We start from the raw sequence: 17,050 nt of genomic DNA, 5'->3' as shown, positions 1-17,050 counted from the left end.
GGGAATGTTGTGGAGATAAATGAGGTGCTGGCTTTATAGGCTTAGGTGAGCTCTGCCAGAAGACTGTTGTAGATTTGTGCTATTTAATATTATTAATGTAATAAATGCCTGCCCCTCTCATTTTCGACACCTCCTGGAAACTTCCGTCTTTCAACTAATTGGTGTCAGGTAGTCCAAAAAATTGTAGCCTGGTTTTCTGGGGATTATAATTCTTTTCTTCTACACTAACAGTGCCCTTATTTCTTTCATTGTAGCCTTCTTTATTTCTCTGTGAAGACCTGGTTTATTAGATCAGACATCTGTGTTTTTGGAGCACAGGATGGAGAAAGATGAGATGTATGAGAGAATCACACAGCTTGAACAGCAAAGCAGACAGAAGCAGAAAAATCAAACAGGCACATGCTAGGTTGGAGAGGTCACCTTTTCCCCCTTTTCTCCCAGGTCACCCTTCTCGCCTCGTGGACCAGGGAAACCCTACAGGATAAAAAGCAAACCAAAAAGATCTATTGATGTACCTGTGGCAAAACCATACTAAAAGAAACAAGATTTAATGTTTCTGAACACAAGTATAAAGAAACATGGCATGGCCCCAAATCTCAAAACTTAGATGGGTAAAGTAGTACTTGGAAATAACAGTTTCCTAACATCTGAAGTATCTATAAACAAAGGGTTTCTTGCTGCTTCTCCAAAGAAATACACAGTGGAAAGAATATTAGGACCCTAGTTCGAATCCTGGCAAGTTCTTGGATTTGTGTGGCTGTGGGCAAATCACTCACTTCAGTATTTTAGTCCTTTGACCATAAAATGAGGTTAATATTTACTACACAACTGCCAATGTGAGCATTAAACTTGAAGACATATATAAAGTACCAGAATGATGTCTGTACACAACAGGTGCCTGATACACAATTACTACTATCACTTTTGCTACTGCTGTTGTTCACATAATACAGGACGAGCAGTAAACACTTTAAGGGGGATTGACTTTAACATTATTTTTAGAGAATTATGTTACTATAAGATATATAGGGACTTGAATGCTAAAAAGAAAAATACTGTATAACAGCTTTAAAAATAAACATATCATTTCCCTAAGGGTAGCATGTAAAAGACGTTTCAATTTTATGCATATTTTAAAATAAGTGGTTCAGCCACAGATGTTGAGTGTCTCTCATTTGGGAAAGTATTTTGGAGAATATCAACTGTCAGTTATTAATTTTATACCAAAATAATTATGGTCTTTGCCTCCATGGCTATCTCATGCAGACACTAGTCATAAGTTTCATATTGCTGTCCACATGCAAAGCAATATATGCTTATGCGTAACTATGTGCACAGAAGAAAATTAGAACTATTCTTGCTGTGATTGACGATGGAGACCATCAGCATCTATTATAATGGGGAGATGTTTATTGTATGTTTTACTTACATCAAGACCAGGCTCTCCATCTTTCCCCTGCCAAAGAACCATAGTAGCTACATTAGTGTTCCTAAGTTTCATGAATAGGTTATTGTTCTATTTAAGGCTGCCCGGACACGCAACACTAGTATTAAAACAACAAATTCAGAAAAGTGAAAAAATCCTCTATTAATTAGTAATGCAAATTTCTTTCGCTAAATCAAGTGAACTGATTGTTAATGTTGCAATTAAGGGTCATGAACATGTTTTATTATGTATCAGGTTAAATAGTGTGATATTTTGCTGAAGTTTAATTTTTGGTATCCAAGTTATTTATCTAGGAGTAAGTCAAAAGCAAAAATACTGTTTAGTTGATTTAAAAACACACAAGCACTAACAGAATATGCAAATCAAAACTACTTTACCTTGACAGCTTAATAAATTATAAGTGAGCAAAGAATATGAAAACTGTTTGTTAAATACAGCTTTAATTTGTCTAGATGTGCACCTTGTCTATAAATATTGAGGGTGTGAAGCTCACAATTTAAAAACTGTTTGTAGATGAATGGTCCCCTATCCATTCACCCGTGTGGAGTAGATTTTCTGGGCAATGACCAGGGTCACACAATAGATCCACCCAAAAGTTGCTGAGAAGATGCTTGATTCCATCAATTAGATTTTGAAATCTATTTCAAAATCGTCATCTCTTTTAGCACTCAAATAATCATGGCTGACGCTTTTATTTCAGTTTATAAAAACTAGAATGTGCAAGGTATGTGGAAGCTACACAGTGGTTAAAAACCTTGAGATGTAAGTATGTGCTTCTACTGAAGTCCTGTCTCACCCCATTGCATCATTCACAATTTTCCTAAAAAGAATATTCTAAAGCAGACCCCAGGCCCTCAATTTGAAGTGGGGGTAATTGAGAATTTTCAGAAGATAGAACACTATCAACATTCTCTGTTCTGAAGATCACTTGTCATCACAGTGATTTAGAAAGGTCAGAAACAGCAAAATTGTTGTAAATATCAATTTAGAAATAACTTTTATTAGCAAGAACAGTTTTTGTAAGTTATCTATGAGAATGGATAAAGTCTGAAGAGAGTTGTTTTAAATAAAGCTTCCACACCTACTTCTGGTACAATGACCTCCCAAGGAAGGGCCAATTATGGGTCCAGTCAAATGGCCCCAAATCCTGCTTTCAGCTTAGCCCTGTCCATCTCATGGACAACCTCTGATCCTCTCAGTCTTGTGAAGCACGTGGATGAGTGTACCTGAGTGTGAGAACATGGCACAAATATGACCTATCTGTGAAACACACGGTTACACTGGTGTTGAAGAGAATTAGTGGGTTGCTCTTTGCTCCTCTAATGGGATTAGTCTGCCCATGAGGGAAGAGTTAACTGCGCCAATAACAGATGGCTTCTGCATGCGGGAAACATCGCGAGACACAGAACTCACGGGCAGACCATACGGCCCTCGGGGTCCCGGCTCTCCTGTAGCTCCTTTTTCACCCTATAATAAAAGGTGAGAGTTCCAATCATACACAAACGTCTATATTCATACAATTTCTCTAATGCTTTGTGTCTAAAGCCTCTATTTGAAGCATCATTCTATCAAAATTCTAAAAAGGCAGACTCTTCCAGAGTTGCTGCCAGTGATACAGCAAACGAAAATCTTAGTGCATTTTACAGAATCACCTTTGAAAGGGCTGTAGGTCAGACTGACACTGTCCAACTGTGCAAAAGGACTTGCCTATCTAGTGTGCTGTGCTTGGGTTTCTTTGGCATTCATGTGAAATGTTTCAGTTCAGTTCAGTCGCTCAGTCATGTCTGATTCTTTGCGACCCCATGAATTGCAGCATGTCAGGCCTCACTGTCCATCACCATCTCCCAGAGTTCACTCAGACTCACGTCCATCGAGTCAGTGATGCCATCCAGCCATCTCATCCTCTGTTGTCCCCTTCTCCTCCTGCCCCCAATCCCTCCCAGCATCAGAGTCTTTTCCAGTAAGTCAACTCTTTGCATGAGGTGGCCAAAGTACTGGAGTTTCAGCTTTAGCATCATTCCTTCCAAAGAAATCCCAGGGCTGATCTTCAGAATGGACTGGCTGGATCTCCTTGCAGTCCAAGGGATTCTCAAGAGTCTTCTCCAACACCACAGTTCAAAAGCATCAATTTCGGTGCTCAGCCTTCTTCACAGTCCAACTCTCACATCCATACATGACCACAGGAAAAACCATAGCCATGACTAGATGGACCTTAGTCAGCAAAGTAATGTCTCTGCTTTTCAATATGCTATCTAGGTTGCTCATAACTTTCCTTCCAAGGAGTAAGCGTCTTTTAATTTCATGGCTGCAGTCACCATCTGCAGTGATTTTGAAGCCCCCCAAAATAAAGTCTGACACTGTTTCCACTGTTTCCCCATCTATTTCCCATGAAGTGATGGGACCAGATGCCATGATCTTCATTTTCTGAATGTTGAGCTTTAAGCCAACTTTTTCACTCTCCACTTTCACTTTCATCAAGAGGCTTTTGAGTTCCTCTTCACTTTCTGCCATAAGGGTGGTGTCATCTGCATATCTGAGGTTATTGATATTTCTCCTGGGAATCTTGATTCCAGCTTGTGTTTCTTCCAGTCCAGCGTTTCTCATGATGTACTCTGCATAGAAGTTAAATAAGCAGGGTGACAATATACAGCCTTGACGTACTCCTTTTCCTATTTGAAACCAGTCTGAAATGTTTATTCATTACTAATTATTTTAAGTTACTACTCTTTCAAAAATGTAAGGATAAAAATTTTTTTTTTCTCCTACCAAATGTCTCCTCTTCAGCAAGCCTTTCCTCCTTTGCTCCCCTCCCCTCCATCCTACTTAAGTTGAGTTGTATTTTACTTGAGAGTGCTCATATACCGGGAGACATACTCATGTTATAAATTGTCTATTCTCTGCTGAGTCCCTCCTTAGAATATGCACATCATGGTATCTGGATCCTGGCTTTGTTCCCTACTGCATGCCTACAGCTTAAACAGTGTCTGGCACATCAGTAAATATTTGTAGAATTAATGAATCAAGTCAAATCAATACAGTCGTGCACGTTTTGCTTCCTTTATGAAAAAGAAGGTTTAAAAACCTTTATGCCCTCTCTTCAATGCTTGATAATGTAGGAATTTACCGCCTTCATCGCTCTCTCCATGTACCTATTGAAGGAGAATAGTTTGCCTTGGCTTAGACAATAATCTGAACACTTATAAAAAACTGGAGGTGGTCCCAGGAATATGATATAATTGTGATAATAAAGAAATAAGTGTTCTGCATTTCAAGTAGTATTTTCTTCTGCTGCCATCTCCAAAGTTTGACTGTCCATGTCTAGTATGAAAACTTCAGGAGGAATGGCGATGTTTATATGAGGGCCAAACAGAAAATGTTACCTTCTTTTCTCACCACCCTTGAGGAAGTTTAAAGGTGCTAAATGTTTTTCAAGGGTGAAATGACAAGTTCAGCTGATAACTGTGCATACAGATTCCAGGATTATTCTGTGTTTCTCTACTCTCTAGATTCCCATGGGGGCAAATTTCAACTCACTGTTAACAATCTTCTTTAAATTTAGGAGTTGTTGGTGCTAATTAACACTGTCACTTAGAGGCACATATAGTATCAGGAGATTACTGGGAATAAATACAATAAAATCTTATTGAACTTTTACTGATTATTACTTCATGTTTATTACTGAAAGAACAGGAGTTGCATTCAGTAAAGTAGCCAGGCTTTGAAATGAAACAGATTTAAATTTGAATGCCAGTTCTGGCACTTACTGGTCGTGTGGGCCTTAAGTAGCTTTCTTAACCTTTCTGTGTCTGTTTCATTGGCTGTAAAATCAGAAGAATACATATTCTGCAATAATTTTTCTAAAGATTAAATATTATAAAATATGAAATATATTTTGCCAAATAATATGTCCATAAATAGTAACTATCATTGTTATTGTACAGTTAAAGGTCTTGTTTTTAATAAGGCTTGGCAACCCAAAGAGTACTTATTCAAAATAAGTGCTGCCATCTGGCAGTGTTATTTATGATTTTTTTACAAGGTAGTGGTGCTGTGATGATGTGTGTGTGTGTGTGTGTGTGTGTGTATGAGGTGGGAGGTGGGGATTTAGAAGGAGAATTCACATAACTTGGAGCCTGTCTAACTTGAAAAAACTCAATGGATTAGAGTAGATCTAGTCTGAAATATCCATAGATTATTAAGATATACCTAGTCTCTCCTTCCTCCTCTGATTAAATACCTCAGCTTTATTGTTTTTAAAATTAATACACTGTGACTGATTTGAATTAAGCTGTCATGAAGCATTTGTCTATGGAAAACTCTGTTTATAGAACTGCCCATCCCAAATAATTACTTTAAGCTAATAATGACAATTGCATCCCCCTCACCAGTGACTGTTTCATAAATGGACATATGACCCAATTCTGGTCAATGAGGTGTCAGGGGAAGTCACTGGGAAGCTTGGGCAGAGGTTTCCTTGATGCTAAGGAAGATAAAGGAGAAGAGGGTCCCTATGTTTGTTCTCTGCTGATTCCTCTCCAGAGGGTAAGTCTGGAACCAGTGTAACCAGCTTGCTTGTGGTCAAAAGGCAAAGCCAGCTCATGGAAAGGGCACAGAAGCAAAGACTAGACTTCCTCCTTTGAATATTTTGCTACATAAAAGTATCAATTTCTTTACTGTTTAAAGCCATTTTGAGGTGGGATTCAGTCACTTAGAACCAAAATCATCCTAATGGTCCTCGTTTGAAAACTCTTAGGAATGAAATATTAACACATGGCTTTGAATGTGCCACTTCTTTTCCTGGATTAATTCATTCCAAAAGACTGCTGAACCTCTAAAACTACAGAGTTTCTAAGTAGTTAAAAGGCCAAGATGAAGAAATCAGCTGAAGGCAGGACCATCAGGTGCTTTGAGGAGCTGTACACTAAGACTGCTAGTCATGTGTACTAACACTGCTAGTCACGTGTACTCATACTGCTAGTCATGCATACTAATACTACTAATCACGCATACTAATACTGCTAGTCATGTATTTGATGATTCTCAAATAATACAGTCCATCAAACACCTAGTTTTTTTTAGGCTGGTCTTGTTTCATTCAGGATTTTTAATTTGCCTGTCTACACTGAGGGATTAATCTAGAATGGCCCCCTTTCTTGATTCCTGCCTCTTTAAAATTTGAAACTTTTCCAACAGAGTCCAGATGGCACCTCAACCAATTAACTTTGAGAATCACACTCTAGTTTAGCACTTAGGGTGAGGGACACTTGGAGAGTACTGCTATCTAATCCAGTTAAGATAGTTAACACGCCGAGTAAATATAAGCATAACACTTTACACTGCACACCATTTGACTTAAACTATGCCTGCACAAATTCTTAGTCATTTCATTTGCTCTCCTGGTGCATTCCGCCCCAGCGCTGAGACCTGATACTCTTGTGACACTGCAGAGCTCTCGGAAGTAACAGCTGATTTACCAAACGGTAAGCCCTCTTGAGTCCCAGGGCCTTCTGCCAACAGACTACTTGAGATTTGGTGCTCCATTTTTAGTCCACATGCTGAATCTCTTGATACAATGCTTGAATGCATCAGCAGTGTGAGACTCTTGGCTTTTAAATATTTCTAAGTAAGATGATATTCATAAGTTGTTGGTTTGATCTTAGGAATAAGACAGTGATAATCGGGTTCATATGATTTCTTCCTTTAGGAGTCCCTTCTTTCTAGAAGCATTCTTGAGTAACACCAGCTTTCCTCATCGCTGAATCCACCGTCTGCACTATTTGTATTCATTTTGGCATCATTATCAAGTTATTGCTTGCAGATAATTTTTTCCTCTATAATTAGATTATAAACTCTTTTAAATCATAGAATATAGCTGATTCCTTTACTGTACTGAGTAAATATACACAGTGTATTAATAAAAGGTTATAGGATCATGAAACAATTATAATAGTATTATGCAATTCTCTAGAACAATTAGCAAAACAGACTTCACAAATGGGAGGAGAGCATTTCCATTTCACACTAGAGTACACTGTGTTTTGTATATTGTAATGTGATAAATACTTACTAAGTGATTTCACTTTATAGGACATGATATTATGGGATTGGAATGTATGCCAAAGAAATCTCTACATGGCTGTCTGTTTTAAAGCAAATTATCCCAGACTGATGAAACTCTTATCTACTTTTAAAAGACCACAAACATGTACAGTAAATCATCCCAACATTTTGAAGACCTCACAATTAGGATACTTTTTTTACATCCATCCTGGATGGTGGGGAAATTGATTACACAGTTCTACTCAGACGCAAAAAAACCTTCTACGTTTTCCAAGGTGAGGAAAAGAAAAAGAGAGAGAAAAACAGGAAAAAAAAAGGGAGAGAAGTTCCAGAAAGATAACCAGCTGCTGATGCTTTAGTACATTTCTTTTTTGTGTCAGATATTTATCTTCTACTCTGAATGTCTTTTCCCCCACCAAAGATATAGAGAGGTTGTAAAAGGTTTTTGTTTTATAAAGCACTAAAATTATTTCCTTATGATTAAAGAAAGGCTATTCTTTTGCTTAAAATAAAAGAAGCATGTGTAACTGTGCAGAGAATACATAGGTTTTGTAATTTCCCTTAAAAAAAAGGTTATAACTTATTCTGAATGAATACAAGAGCTTTATATAAAAGATTATCAAGCCGATTATATAGTCCCAGAAATTTTAGCCCTATTGACTTCAACTTTCTGGATAAGGGCCAAATGAAAATATCTTCCTTATGGGTTAAGAAGCAATGGTCTGAGCTATTTATTTTAGCTATGAAAATACATGCATTGTTTTTGCTTTTTTAAATATTTTTTTATTAAAGCAGTCATATTCTAATACTCTGTCATTCTCCCTGTCTGAAGACTTTGAGTAGAACTTAATATGGTATCTGTCTCCGTTTACTATTAGATGGTTTTTATTTCTTCTGGGAAATGAACAAGGCAGATCAGCTAAAGAGGAAAAGCCACACTTTGTGTTTTCTTTAGGCCACAGCTCTATAACCTCAGGAGTGACTTACTCTTTCTCCTTTGGGACCTGCAGGGCCATGGGGTCCCATAGGGCCATCTGTACCCTAAAAAAAGATAAAATTAAGATATGAGACATATCCCAAGGGTTGTAAGAAATGCAGTTATAATTTATCCTGGACTTTTCCTGGGTGAATAATGCCTTAGAAAGTAAGCAACATATCTCCTTTCAAACTGCTTTATTCTTGATTCTTTCAGGCCAGTAGTTTTCAAAAAACTCATGCAAAATGAATGATTTATATAACTGCATATTTCAGTGAAAGGCACACACACAAAACTGTGCATCAACTTTAATTATCTATTTCCTCCCTGGCTAAATGGAACATCTTCACTTTGCCCCTAAAACCATTTGAAGAAAAATGTAATTGTTCTTGCTTCACATCACCTCTTCTTCACATCCATTCTCTGGCTCCACAGTTACCCCCCCACTCTTCTTGGCCACGAATGCTCTGAAGTCTTGTTTTCAGCTGCTGAAGAGGCTCAAACAGTTATACAAGTAAAAAAATTTTAAATAAATGAGAACAATGTTTTAACTGTTCAACCTTTCTTCAGCTCTGTTGGAAGGAGCAGGGGGCTTAGAAGGAAGGAATTCCTCTCCTGGGTTCTGCTGCAGTGGCTCAGGTCTGTGGGCTTGCAAGGCATAAACCAGGCAGCCAGGTGATATAATGGTATAACTGTCCTCTGGCCTTCTGATTCAGGATTAGGATTTTTGTGGCAGACTAGGCGATATTTGAATGAACAAAGGAACACTGAGGTCCAGTGAAAATAATAACGTCCTGAAACAAACAGGTTTCTAGAATTGAAGAGCTTGGGAATTCCCAGGTGGTCCAGGGGTCAGGACTTTGCTCTTCCGTTGCAGGGGGCATTGGTTCGAGGCCTAGTAAGGAAACGTCAGTGATCCTGCAGCCATGGGGTGTGGCAAAAATATAAAATAAAATATAAGTAAATAAATTGAGGAGTTTGGAATTCCTTTTGATGCTTAAAAATGTAGCAAGGGGCTTCCCTGGTGGCTCAGTGGTAAAGATTTCGCCTGCCAACGCAGGAGACATGGGTTCAATCCCTCGGTTGGGAAGATCCCACGTGCCGCGAAGCAACTAAGCGCTTGCACCAGAACTACTGAGCCTGCGCTCCAGAGGCCACGAGCCGTAACTACCGAGCCCGTGTGCCGCAACGACTGAAGCCCACGCACCCTGGAGCCTGTGCTCGGCAGCAAGACAAGCCACTGCAACCAGAAGACAGCTCTGCAACTGGAGAGCAGCCCTCACTCTCTGCAACTAGAGAAAAGCCTGGGCAGCAACAAAGACCCAGCACAGCCAAAAATAAAAATAAAATAAATAAAATTATTTTAAAATATCTAGCAAGGACCTCAGATATATTTGTTCATTTTCAGGAAGACTATGCTTAGATTTGTAATGAATTTGTTATGACATTTACAAACATAGGAACTATTCCAGCACAATTTTTTAAACAGTATTCCTATTTCTCTTTCACTCTTCTTGTTTACAATATTAGAGCCTTGTGACATAATTCAGGGTTTTAAACTCATTCTAGTGTTGCTGGATTATCATCACGATTGATCTCTTTCTTACTGCCTGAACTCCAAGGTCATCTTCAGAAAACTTCTAAATATTGAAGACCTGAAGCTGAACTTTAAGAGAGGGAGCTCTGAAGAACCATGGAAAAGAGACAAAATGACAGAAGACAGATGGATCATTTCGATGCACGGAGATCTGAAAGTTAGTTCCAGGGAAGAAGTTACATTTCTAATATAGACATGAACATAGAAAAGGAAAGCAAGTTAAAATGATTTCACATGATTTTGATTCCTTCAGAGGGCCTCTCTCATGGAATTGCAGGATGTGTCCATTGGTTATGAAAAAATCTGTCTGGGATTCTGAGACAATGAAATCAATCAGACTGATCATTCTTCCCGTGTTGCACGTTATCCGGACCTGAACCCAGGCTTCAGAAGATGTTCTGGAGTGTAGGCTGTGTCTCAAACAGGCCTGCCACCCATGCTCCCTCTGCTTCTCCCTTTTTTTGTCACTCTCTTTGTCCACCTTCTCCTTCCGCTCCAGTCCCATGCACTCCTCATCGTGTGATGGGAGTTTGTCCTAAAGCATAAAATTCATAGCCACAAAACATGTTGGAGCAAGTTGAGGTGCTGACTCACCCGGGATCCTGGCTTTCCGTCTAAGCCAGATGCTCCCTGTGTGTAGCAGGGTTGGTGGGTGTGACACAAATGACAAGAACAGAGATTAGTATGAGGTACTGATGAACAAATGTAACACTTCAAACAACATAGTACGCAGTCACAGGGTTCTGAGATGAAAATCACATCGCTACACATTGTTAGTTAAAAAAAACAAAACAAAACACATGACAATAAACACCCCACAGATGATGGCATTTTAATGACATTTCCATTCAGCAAATTCTTATTTGGAAATCAAGTGAATGAGGTTTATAAAGGGGGCTTTGAAATAGTTACCAGTAACAGTCCGGGTTGCTAATTTCCATATGAAATTAAATTTTCTAAAGATTGCTATTCACAATATATTTCTTTAGGTTCTGGAAAAAAGATAATGGCCAGTCTCCTAGGTAAGGGCTCATTATAATAATCAAGTTAGAATTTCAGAGGAGAAGAAAAGAGCTCTAGTTTTACTTGTTAAAATTGCATTTATGAAAAACAAATGGAGAATTTTAACATGTCAGGGTGACTTTGGATTTTACACAAACAATAGTTGTTTCTGCGTTGTTCTTACTGTGTTCATTCACATTAGTCACCACTAGAGGGACTTCTAGGAATGGGAAAAAGGCAGAAAAATGTCATGAGTCCAGACAAAAAAATTACTGCCCCAAACATCGTTCCTCAGCTCACTACAAATAATCAAGCATTAGAGTCTGAGTGGGAAATGCTTTAAAAATCTAATGCTGTGTTCAGGCAATGCATGCTTTTCTTTTCTTCATCTCTAGCCTATGTATAACGTGTGACCAAAAGATGACATTGTCAATGCTTGTTTCAAGAGTAAGCACAATCACTTTTTTAATATGGCTTTTGTATCTCAAAACTCAAATGTTTATTTATAGTCCTTGAAAATGTTGATTTGATCAAGGAGTATTTAAGAAAGACAATGCACTATTTCTATAAATTCTCTTGGCAAGGTTGCAGAACTATTTCCCCATTTTATGCTTCAGATGTAGTTAATAATACAAAATGGAAGAAAAACAATCTATTCCAGCTGCAAACTCTACCAATGATGCTACATCATACATTTGAGGTACTTTTAGCTTTTTTTATTTTACAATTCCTTCTGTACAATCCTATTGTGAATCGGATTATAACCGCAAAATTTAATTTAGCTAGAAATGATTAAAATTTTAAAAAATGTGTGTGTTATTGTTTGTTTAGAGCTAGAAGATGTAGAGCTTTCGGCTAAATATTGCACTTAGATTTGAAATTAGGGCAAACTTCAAAGAAATAAGATTGAGGGTTTAAGTAAAATAGAAATCCAAATTTTTACATTGCTTATTTGATACTTTCTTCAGAGCCACTACTATCATAGCATTTAAAAATAAATAGGGGGATGATAAAATTTTGCACAAATAATATTATATTAATATTTACTTGGAATGTGAGTTCCTGACTCACAGTCATTATAGAGGTTTTGGATTTCACACTTGTGGCATGATTTAATTGGTGTGATTTAACCTATATTCTAATGTAAGACTTACATCATTCATTCAATAAATGAATGCATATTAAGCATCTACTATATGCCTGAAATTATGTAAGGCATTGGCTATCAAGAGGAATACTTTAGTACTTATAATACAGTACCTGTGAAAAAAGTAAAATAAATAGTCACCAATTTTTTATGCATAAAATATGTATATGAAATATTTTCTACTGCCTTTTTCTGTCATATTTTAATAATATAATCTATAATGTTCTCTACTGACTTTTATCTGCATTCACTGAATAGAAAGAATATTAAAAAGCTTGAAACTTAAAACAACTTGAAACTAAAGCTCACATTTAGGAATTCCCTGGAAGTTCAGTGATTAGGACTCTGTGTGTCTACTGCAGGGGGCACAGTTCAATCCCTGGTCAGGGAACTAAGATCCTGTATGCCACACAGTGTGGCCCAAAACAAAAAACCCTCATATTTAATGATCATTTAACAATATCTTTTTAGTTATTGCAGAAAGAAGACTAGCATTAAAGAGCATGAAAGATGCAATCTTTTCATTCAAAATAAAAATCTCTAAATAACTGCAAAATACTTCTTCCATACTATTCATAATTGCCACAAGAACCTCATAAGAGGGCATTTCCAACACAAACAACACAGAACATTTAGACCACGATATGACTGATTAATGTAAGGAGCCACAGCACTGAACTCAAGCCTTCAACAATGGCCAATTGCATACCTGCCACTGACAAGGGGCTGTGCTTTCTAGTATCAAAGAAGAGAAAATAAAAATTGAGGGAGGATCTTACACTACACTAAACTATAAAAGCATTTGGGAGAAATTATGAAACAATCCGTATAACATTTTTTTTAAAGGGGAGGGTGATGGGGGAAGAATTGTCAGCTGTGAAAGAGAAAGGCTGGCACATATGTAATTGAACACTCATGGTGTTGTTTGTTATGGGGTCTTCCTCTGACACATGAGCAGACATCAGAGAAAATAAAACTGGGCTGAGCTCTGCTTGAACACAATATGTTTTCCAATTACAGAAATCTCAACTGTATCATAGTCACCGAGTAAACCAGAGTTGTTACTTAGGGTAGAAAGAATAGTCTGAGATTTGCACCGAAATGGAAAGTTTTCTTTACTTACTGGAAGACCAAGGGGTCCTCTGTCACCCTTTTGACCTGGTTCACCCTTCAATCCTTTAACACCATTTAACCCTGGTTCACCCTAAATGCAAAAGCAAATGCCAATTTTGGTTGCTATCATGGGTGTTTCAACTGTGAGAGAAGAGAGCCAGTCTCTGACACGGTTGCAGATTCCAGTTTTAGGTAACAGCAGAGTCAGGCTAGATTTGTCTTGCACCAGTTCGAAACTAATTTTAAAAATGCAAAAAATGGACAAGCTGGAATTAAATAATTTTCTAGGAAGCAAAACTGCTTAGAAAACGTGCTCCTTATGACCAATAAAGTATACGGCTGAGCTCCAATATTTTCAGTTTTAGTTCAAGGAAATTAGCGTTATGCCACATTGCTCTGACCAAGCAAATCAAAACAGTCAGATTAGAGGATGTGCAAGGATGTTCAGCAGGAAAGAGCCACTCTGCTGGAATAGAAAACTGGAATATGCAGGACAGTGTTACAAACGAATATTTTAAGCCTTTAAGCATTTTGTCCAGGGGAATGTGATAAAAGTAGCGGCCGATGTTTGAAGTAATGCTATTTGGTGACTCCTCATTCATGGATATTGCCAAGTCAGGTCCCTACGTGGATTAATCGATAGGACAGACAACAAATAGCCAACCCTGGAAGAGAATGTGAAGATCACAGAACTTTCATGGGTTTTACTAACCTTGCATCTGCCCAATGTTAGAATAAAGGAGGTTTGAAGTTAATGTAATGTGACATTATAAAAGTCATGAGAAGTGATAAATTCTCAACTCTGTTTTTAAAAATCTAAAAATGCAATACACTCTTTTCCATCAGCAGCAGCATGCGACCTGTTCACTTTTCACCTTTTAAGTATAGATACCAATTTCATCATAAGATCTTGAAAGACTTGAGGAAGAAAGATAGTTTCGTTTTCAAATGCCTTATACAATCTTGAGTGGTGGGGGTGGGGGAGGGGAGAGATGATGCCTGCATGGCAAGATTATTAACCTGGGCATTATTTCTCCCCTATCTGCCTGAAAATAAAAGTCACTGCAGTGCTTGGTAAAGAGACGAGGGCCCCACCTAGGCCACAGTAGCACAGGAACAATATTGTTCGTGTCCCCCAGGTGATTCTCCTCACCAGGAATTTTCAGGGAATAGTGAGCCAGACTCATCCATGGAACTGTGCTCTATATTTGAACTTTCAAAGGCGTCACAAAATAATATACACATTGGCATGACCTAGTGGATGTAGGCAGTTCTGAGGTAGGAAGTTGGCAATACTGCCACCATAGGAAACCCAAACATGCTATGGTCAGTGAAGTATGATCCTGCGACTGGCACAGAGCTAGACTCAATGTGAAACTAAAGCCAAGGTTCAGCAATCAACGTCAGTTAACTGATTTAAACTGGAGATTCATGGCTTTGGATGTGTGTGGACTTTGATTTAGCAAGTGATCTTGAGATGATGAATAGACAGGGCAGCCTTGGTAAGCTATGAATTTCTTTGGCGAGGAATCATGCATTGATAGCAGTGAGCATTAATTGAGAAGGTAGCTTATTGTTCAGTTATTCAGTCATGTTTGACTCTATGTGACCCCATGGACTGCAGCATGCCAGGCTTCCCTGTCCTTCACTATCCTCCAGAGTTTGCTCAGATTTATGTCTGTTGAGTCGGTGATGCCATCCAACCACCCCATCCTCTGTCAACCCCTTCTCTTCTTGCCCTCAATCTTTCCCAGCATCAGGGTCTTTTCCAGCGAGTCAACTCTTTGCATCAGGTGGCCAAACTATTGGAGCTTCAGCTTCAGCATCAGTCCTTTCAATGAATATTCAGGGATGATTTCCTTTTAGATTGACTGGTTTGATCTCCTTGCAGTACAAGGGACACTCAAGAGTCTTCTCCAGCACCACAATTTGAAAGCATCAGTTCTTTGGTGTTCAGCCTTCTTTATGGTCCAACACTCACATCCATACATGACTACTGAAAAAATCATAGCTTTGACTATTTGGACCTTTGTCAGCAAAGTGGTGTCTCTCCTTTTTAATACACTGTCTAGGTTTGTCATAGCTTTCCTTCTAAGGAGCAAACGTCTTTGAATGTCATGGCTGTAGTCACTGTCTGCCGTGATTTTGGAGCCCAAGAAAATAAAATCTGTCACTGCTTCCACTTTCTCCACTTCTTTTTGCCATGAAGTGATGAGACCAGATGCCATGATTTTAGTTTTCTGAATGTTGAGTTTCAAGTCAGCTTTTTCACTCTCCTCTGAACCTCATCATAGGCTCTTTAGTTCCTCGTCACTTTCTGCCATTAGAATTGTACCATCTGCATATCTGAGGTTCTTGATATTTCTCCTGGCAATCTTGATTCCAGCTTGTGATTCATCTAGCCTGGCATTTTGCATAATATACTCTGCAAATAAGTTAAGTATTATATAGCTTTGTCATACTCCTTTCCCAATTTTGGGGCAAAAATGTCAAATTTCTACTCTGAACCTAAATTCTAGTCCCAGATCTTTCATTTACTGAGCAGTGGGAAATTTAGGGAAAACAACCTAAATCTCCTGAGCCTATAGTTTAATATTTATAAAATCAAGAGGCTAGCACAGGTAATCTATGTGGGGCTTTCAACTTTTTAATTCTCTGAAATCTATGATTTAAGTAACAATTGAAGTTAAGTGTAAGCAAAGTAAATCACTACATTGTAGATATCAAAAGGATCTTGGGCATCTATTAATTTAATGGTGATGGGGTAACTGAATCACTCATAGAATTAAAAATGATCTTGGTGGCTTTGGCCTGAGTCATTATAATTGATCTGGTCCTTAGCAGTACCTTAAAATCCAAAGAGAGGCCAAGAGAAGGAAATAGTATTTAGTCCAGTGTGGGACGAGAGATCCAAGGAGGTTACATAAGTACAAAGACCACAAAGCTGATAGATAAGCTCTCTCTTTGACCCCTACAACAGTGCCCTTATCTTAAACTATAATCCATGCCACTGAGACACTGTCACTCATTGGCCTTACCCAAAGGTAAAGTATTCTAAGAAGAATAAAGAGGCATGAACTTTTCCTTTTCTTGGCTGAGTCATCTGCTTTACCTCAAAAAGGAAACTCAGGTTTCTGGAGTCAGAGCAATCCCTGTACCACCCGTAAAGCTGGGTGGGCCAGAGGAAGTCCTCAGAAGAGACAGTGGGCTGCCTATGGGCTTTTCGACTCTCAGTGCCAACATTGCATTTATGTGTCCCCCCAACCCATCTCCACAAAATGCATCAACTCACTACTGAGGAGCTGTCAAGAGTCATGACTCTTCTCTCAAGCAGCCTCGCATGCATGCATACTAAATCACTTCAGTCATGTCCAACTCTTTGTGGCCCTATGGACTACAGCCTGCCAGGCTCCTCTGTCTGCAGGATTCTCCAGGCAAGAATACTGGAGTGGGTTGCCATTCTCTTCTCCAGGGGATCTTCTCGACCCAGGGATTGAACTCAGGTCTCCTGCATCACAGGCAGATTCTTTACTGTTGGAGCCACGAGCAAAGCCCCCAAGCAGCCTTGAGGACTAGCTAAATTTTTCTGTTCAGAACAAAGCATCAAAACAGAAGAGTGCTACAACAGCTGACATTTAGTGGGTGTTTATCAACAGCTGCACAGACCTTCTGCTAAGTGTTCTATAATCATACCTCATCCAGCCATCA

At 38.6% G+C, this 17,050-nt stretch overlaps 1 protein-coding gene across 2 annotated transcripts in view; it reads right to left on the bottom strand.

Moving 5' to 3' along the window:
* Nucleotides 1-402: 402 nt before the first annotated feature.
* COL25A1 (collagen type XXV alpha 1 chain) overlaps nt 403-17,050 on the bottom strand; it is a 491,061-nt gene continuing 474,413 nt past the window's right edge. Inside the window, exons 29-33 of one of the 2 annotated variants that reach the window (XM_068975168.1) lie at nt 13,353-13,433; nt 10,675-10,710; nt 8,495-8,548; nt 2,861-2,914; nt 403-474 (exon numbers count right to left, since the gene is read on the bottom strand). In XM_068975168.1, coding sequence (XP_068831269.1) covers nt 403-474; nt 2,861-2,914; nt 8,495-8,548; nt 10,675-10,710; nt 13,353-13,433 — 297 coding nt within the window. Of the gene's footprint in view, nt 475-1,429; nt 1,457-2,860; nt 2,915-8,494; nt 8,549-10,674; nt 10,711-13,352; nt 13,434-17,050 lie in introns of both variants that reach the window. The other variant, XM_068975169.1, reaches the window with a different exon arrangement.

This window comes from Capricornis sumatraensis, chromosome 7 (genome assembly GCF_032405125.1).
Source record: "Capricornis sumatraensis isolate serow.1 chromosome 7, serow.2, whole genome shotgun sequence".
Classification (NCBI taxonomy): domain Eukaryota; kingdom Metazoa; phylum Chordata; class Mammalia; order Artiodactyla; family Bovidae; genus Capricornis; species Capricornis sumatraensis.
The sequence above is the reverse complement of the archived record's forward strand: the minus strand, read 5'-3'. Positions and strand labels throughout refer to the sequence as shown.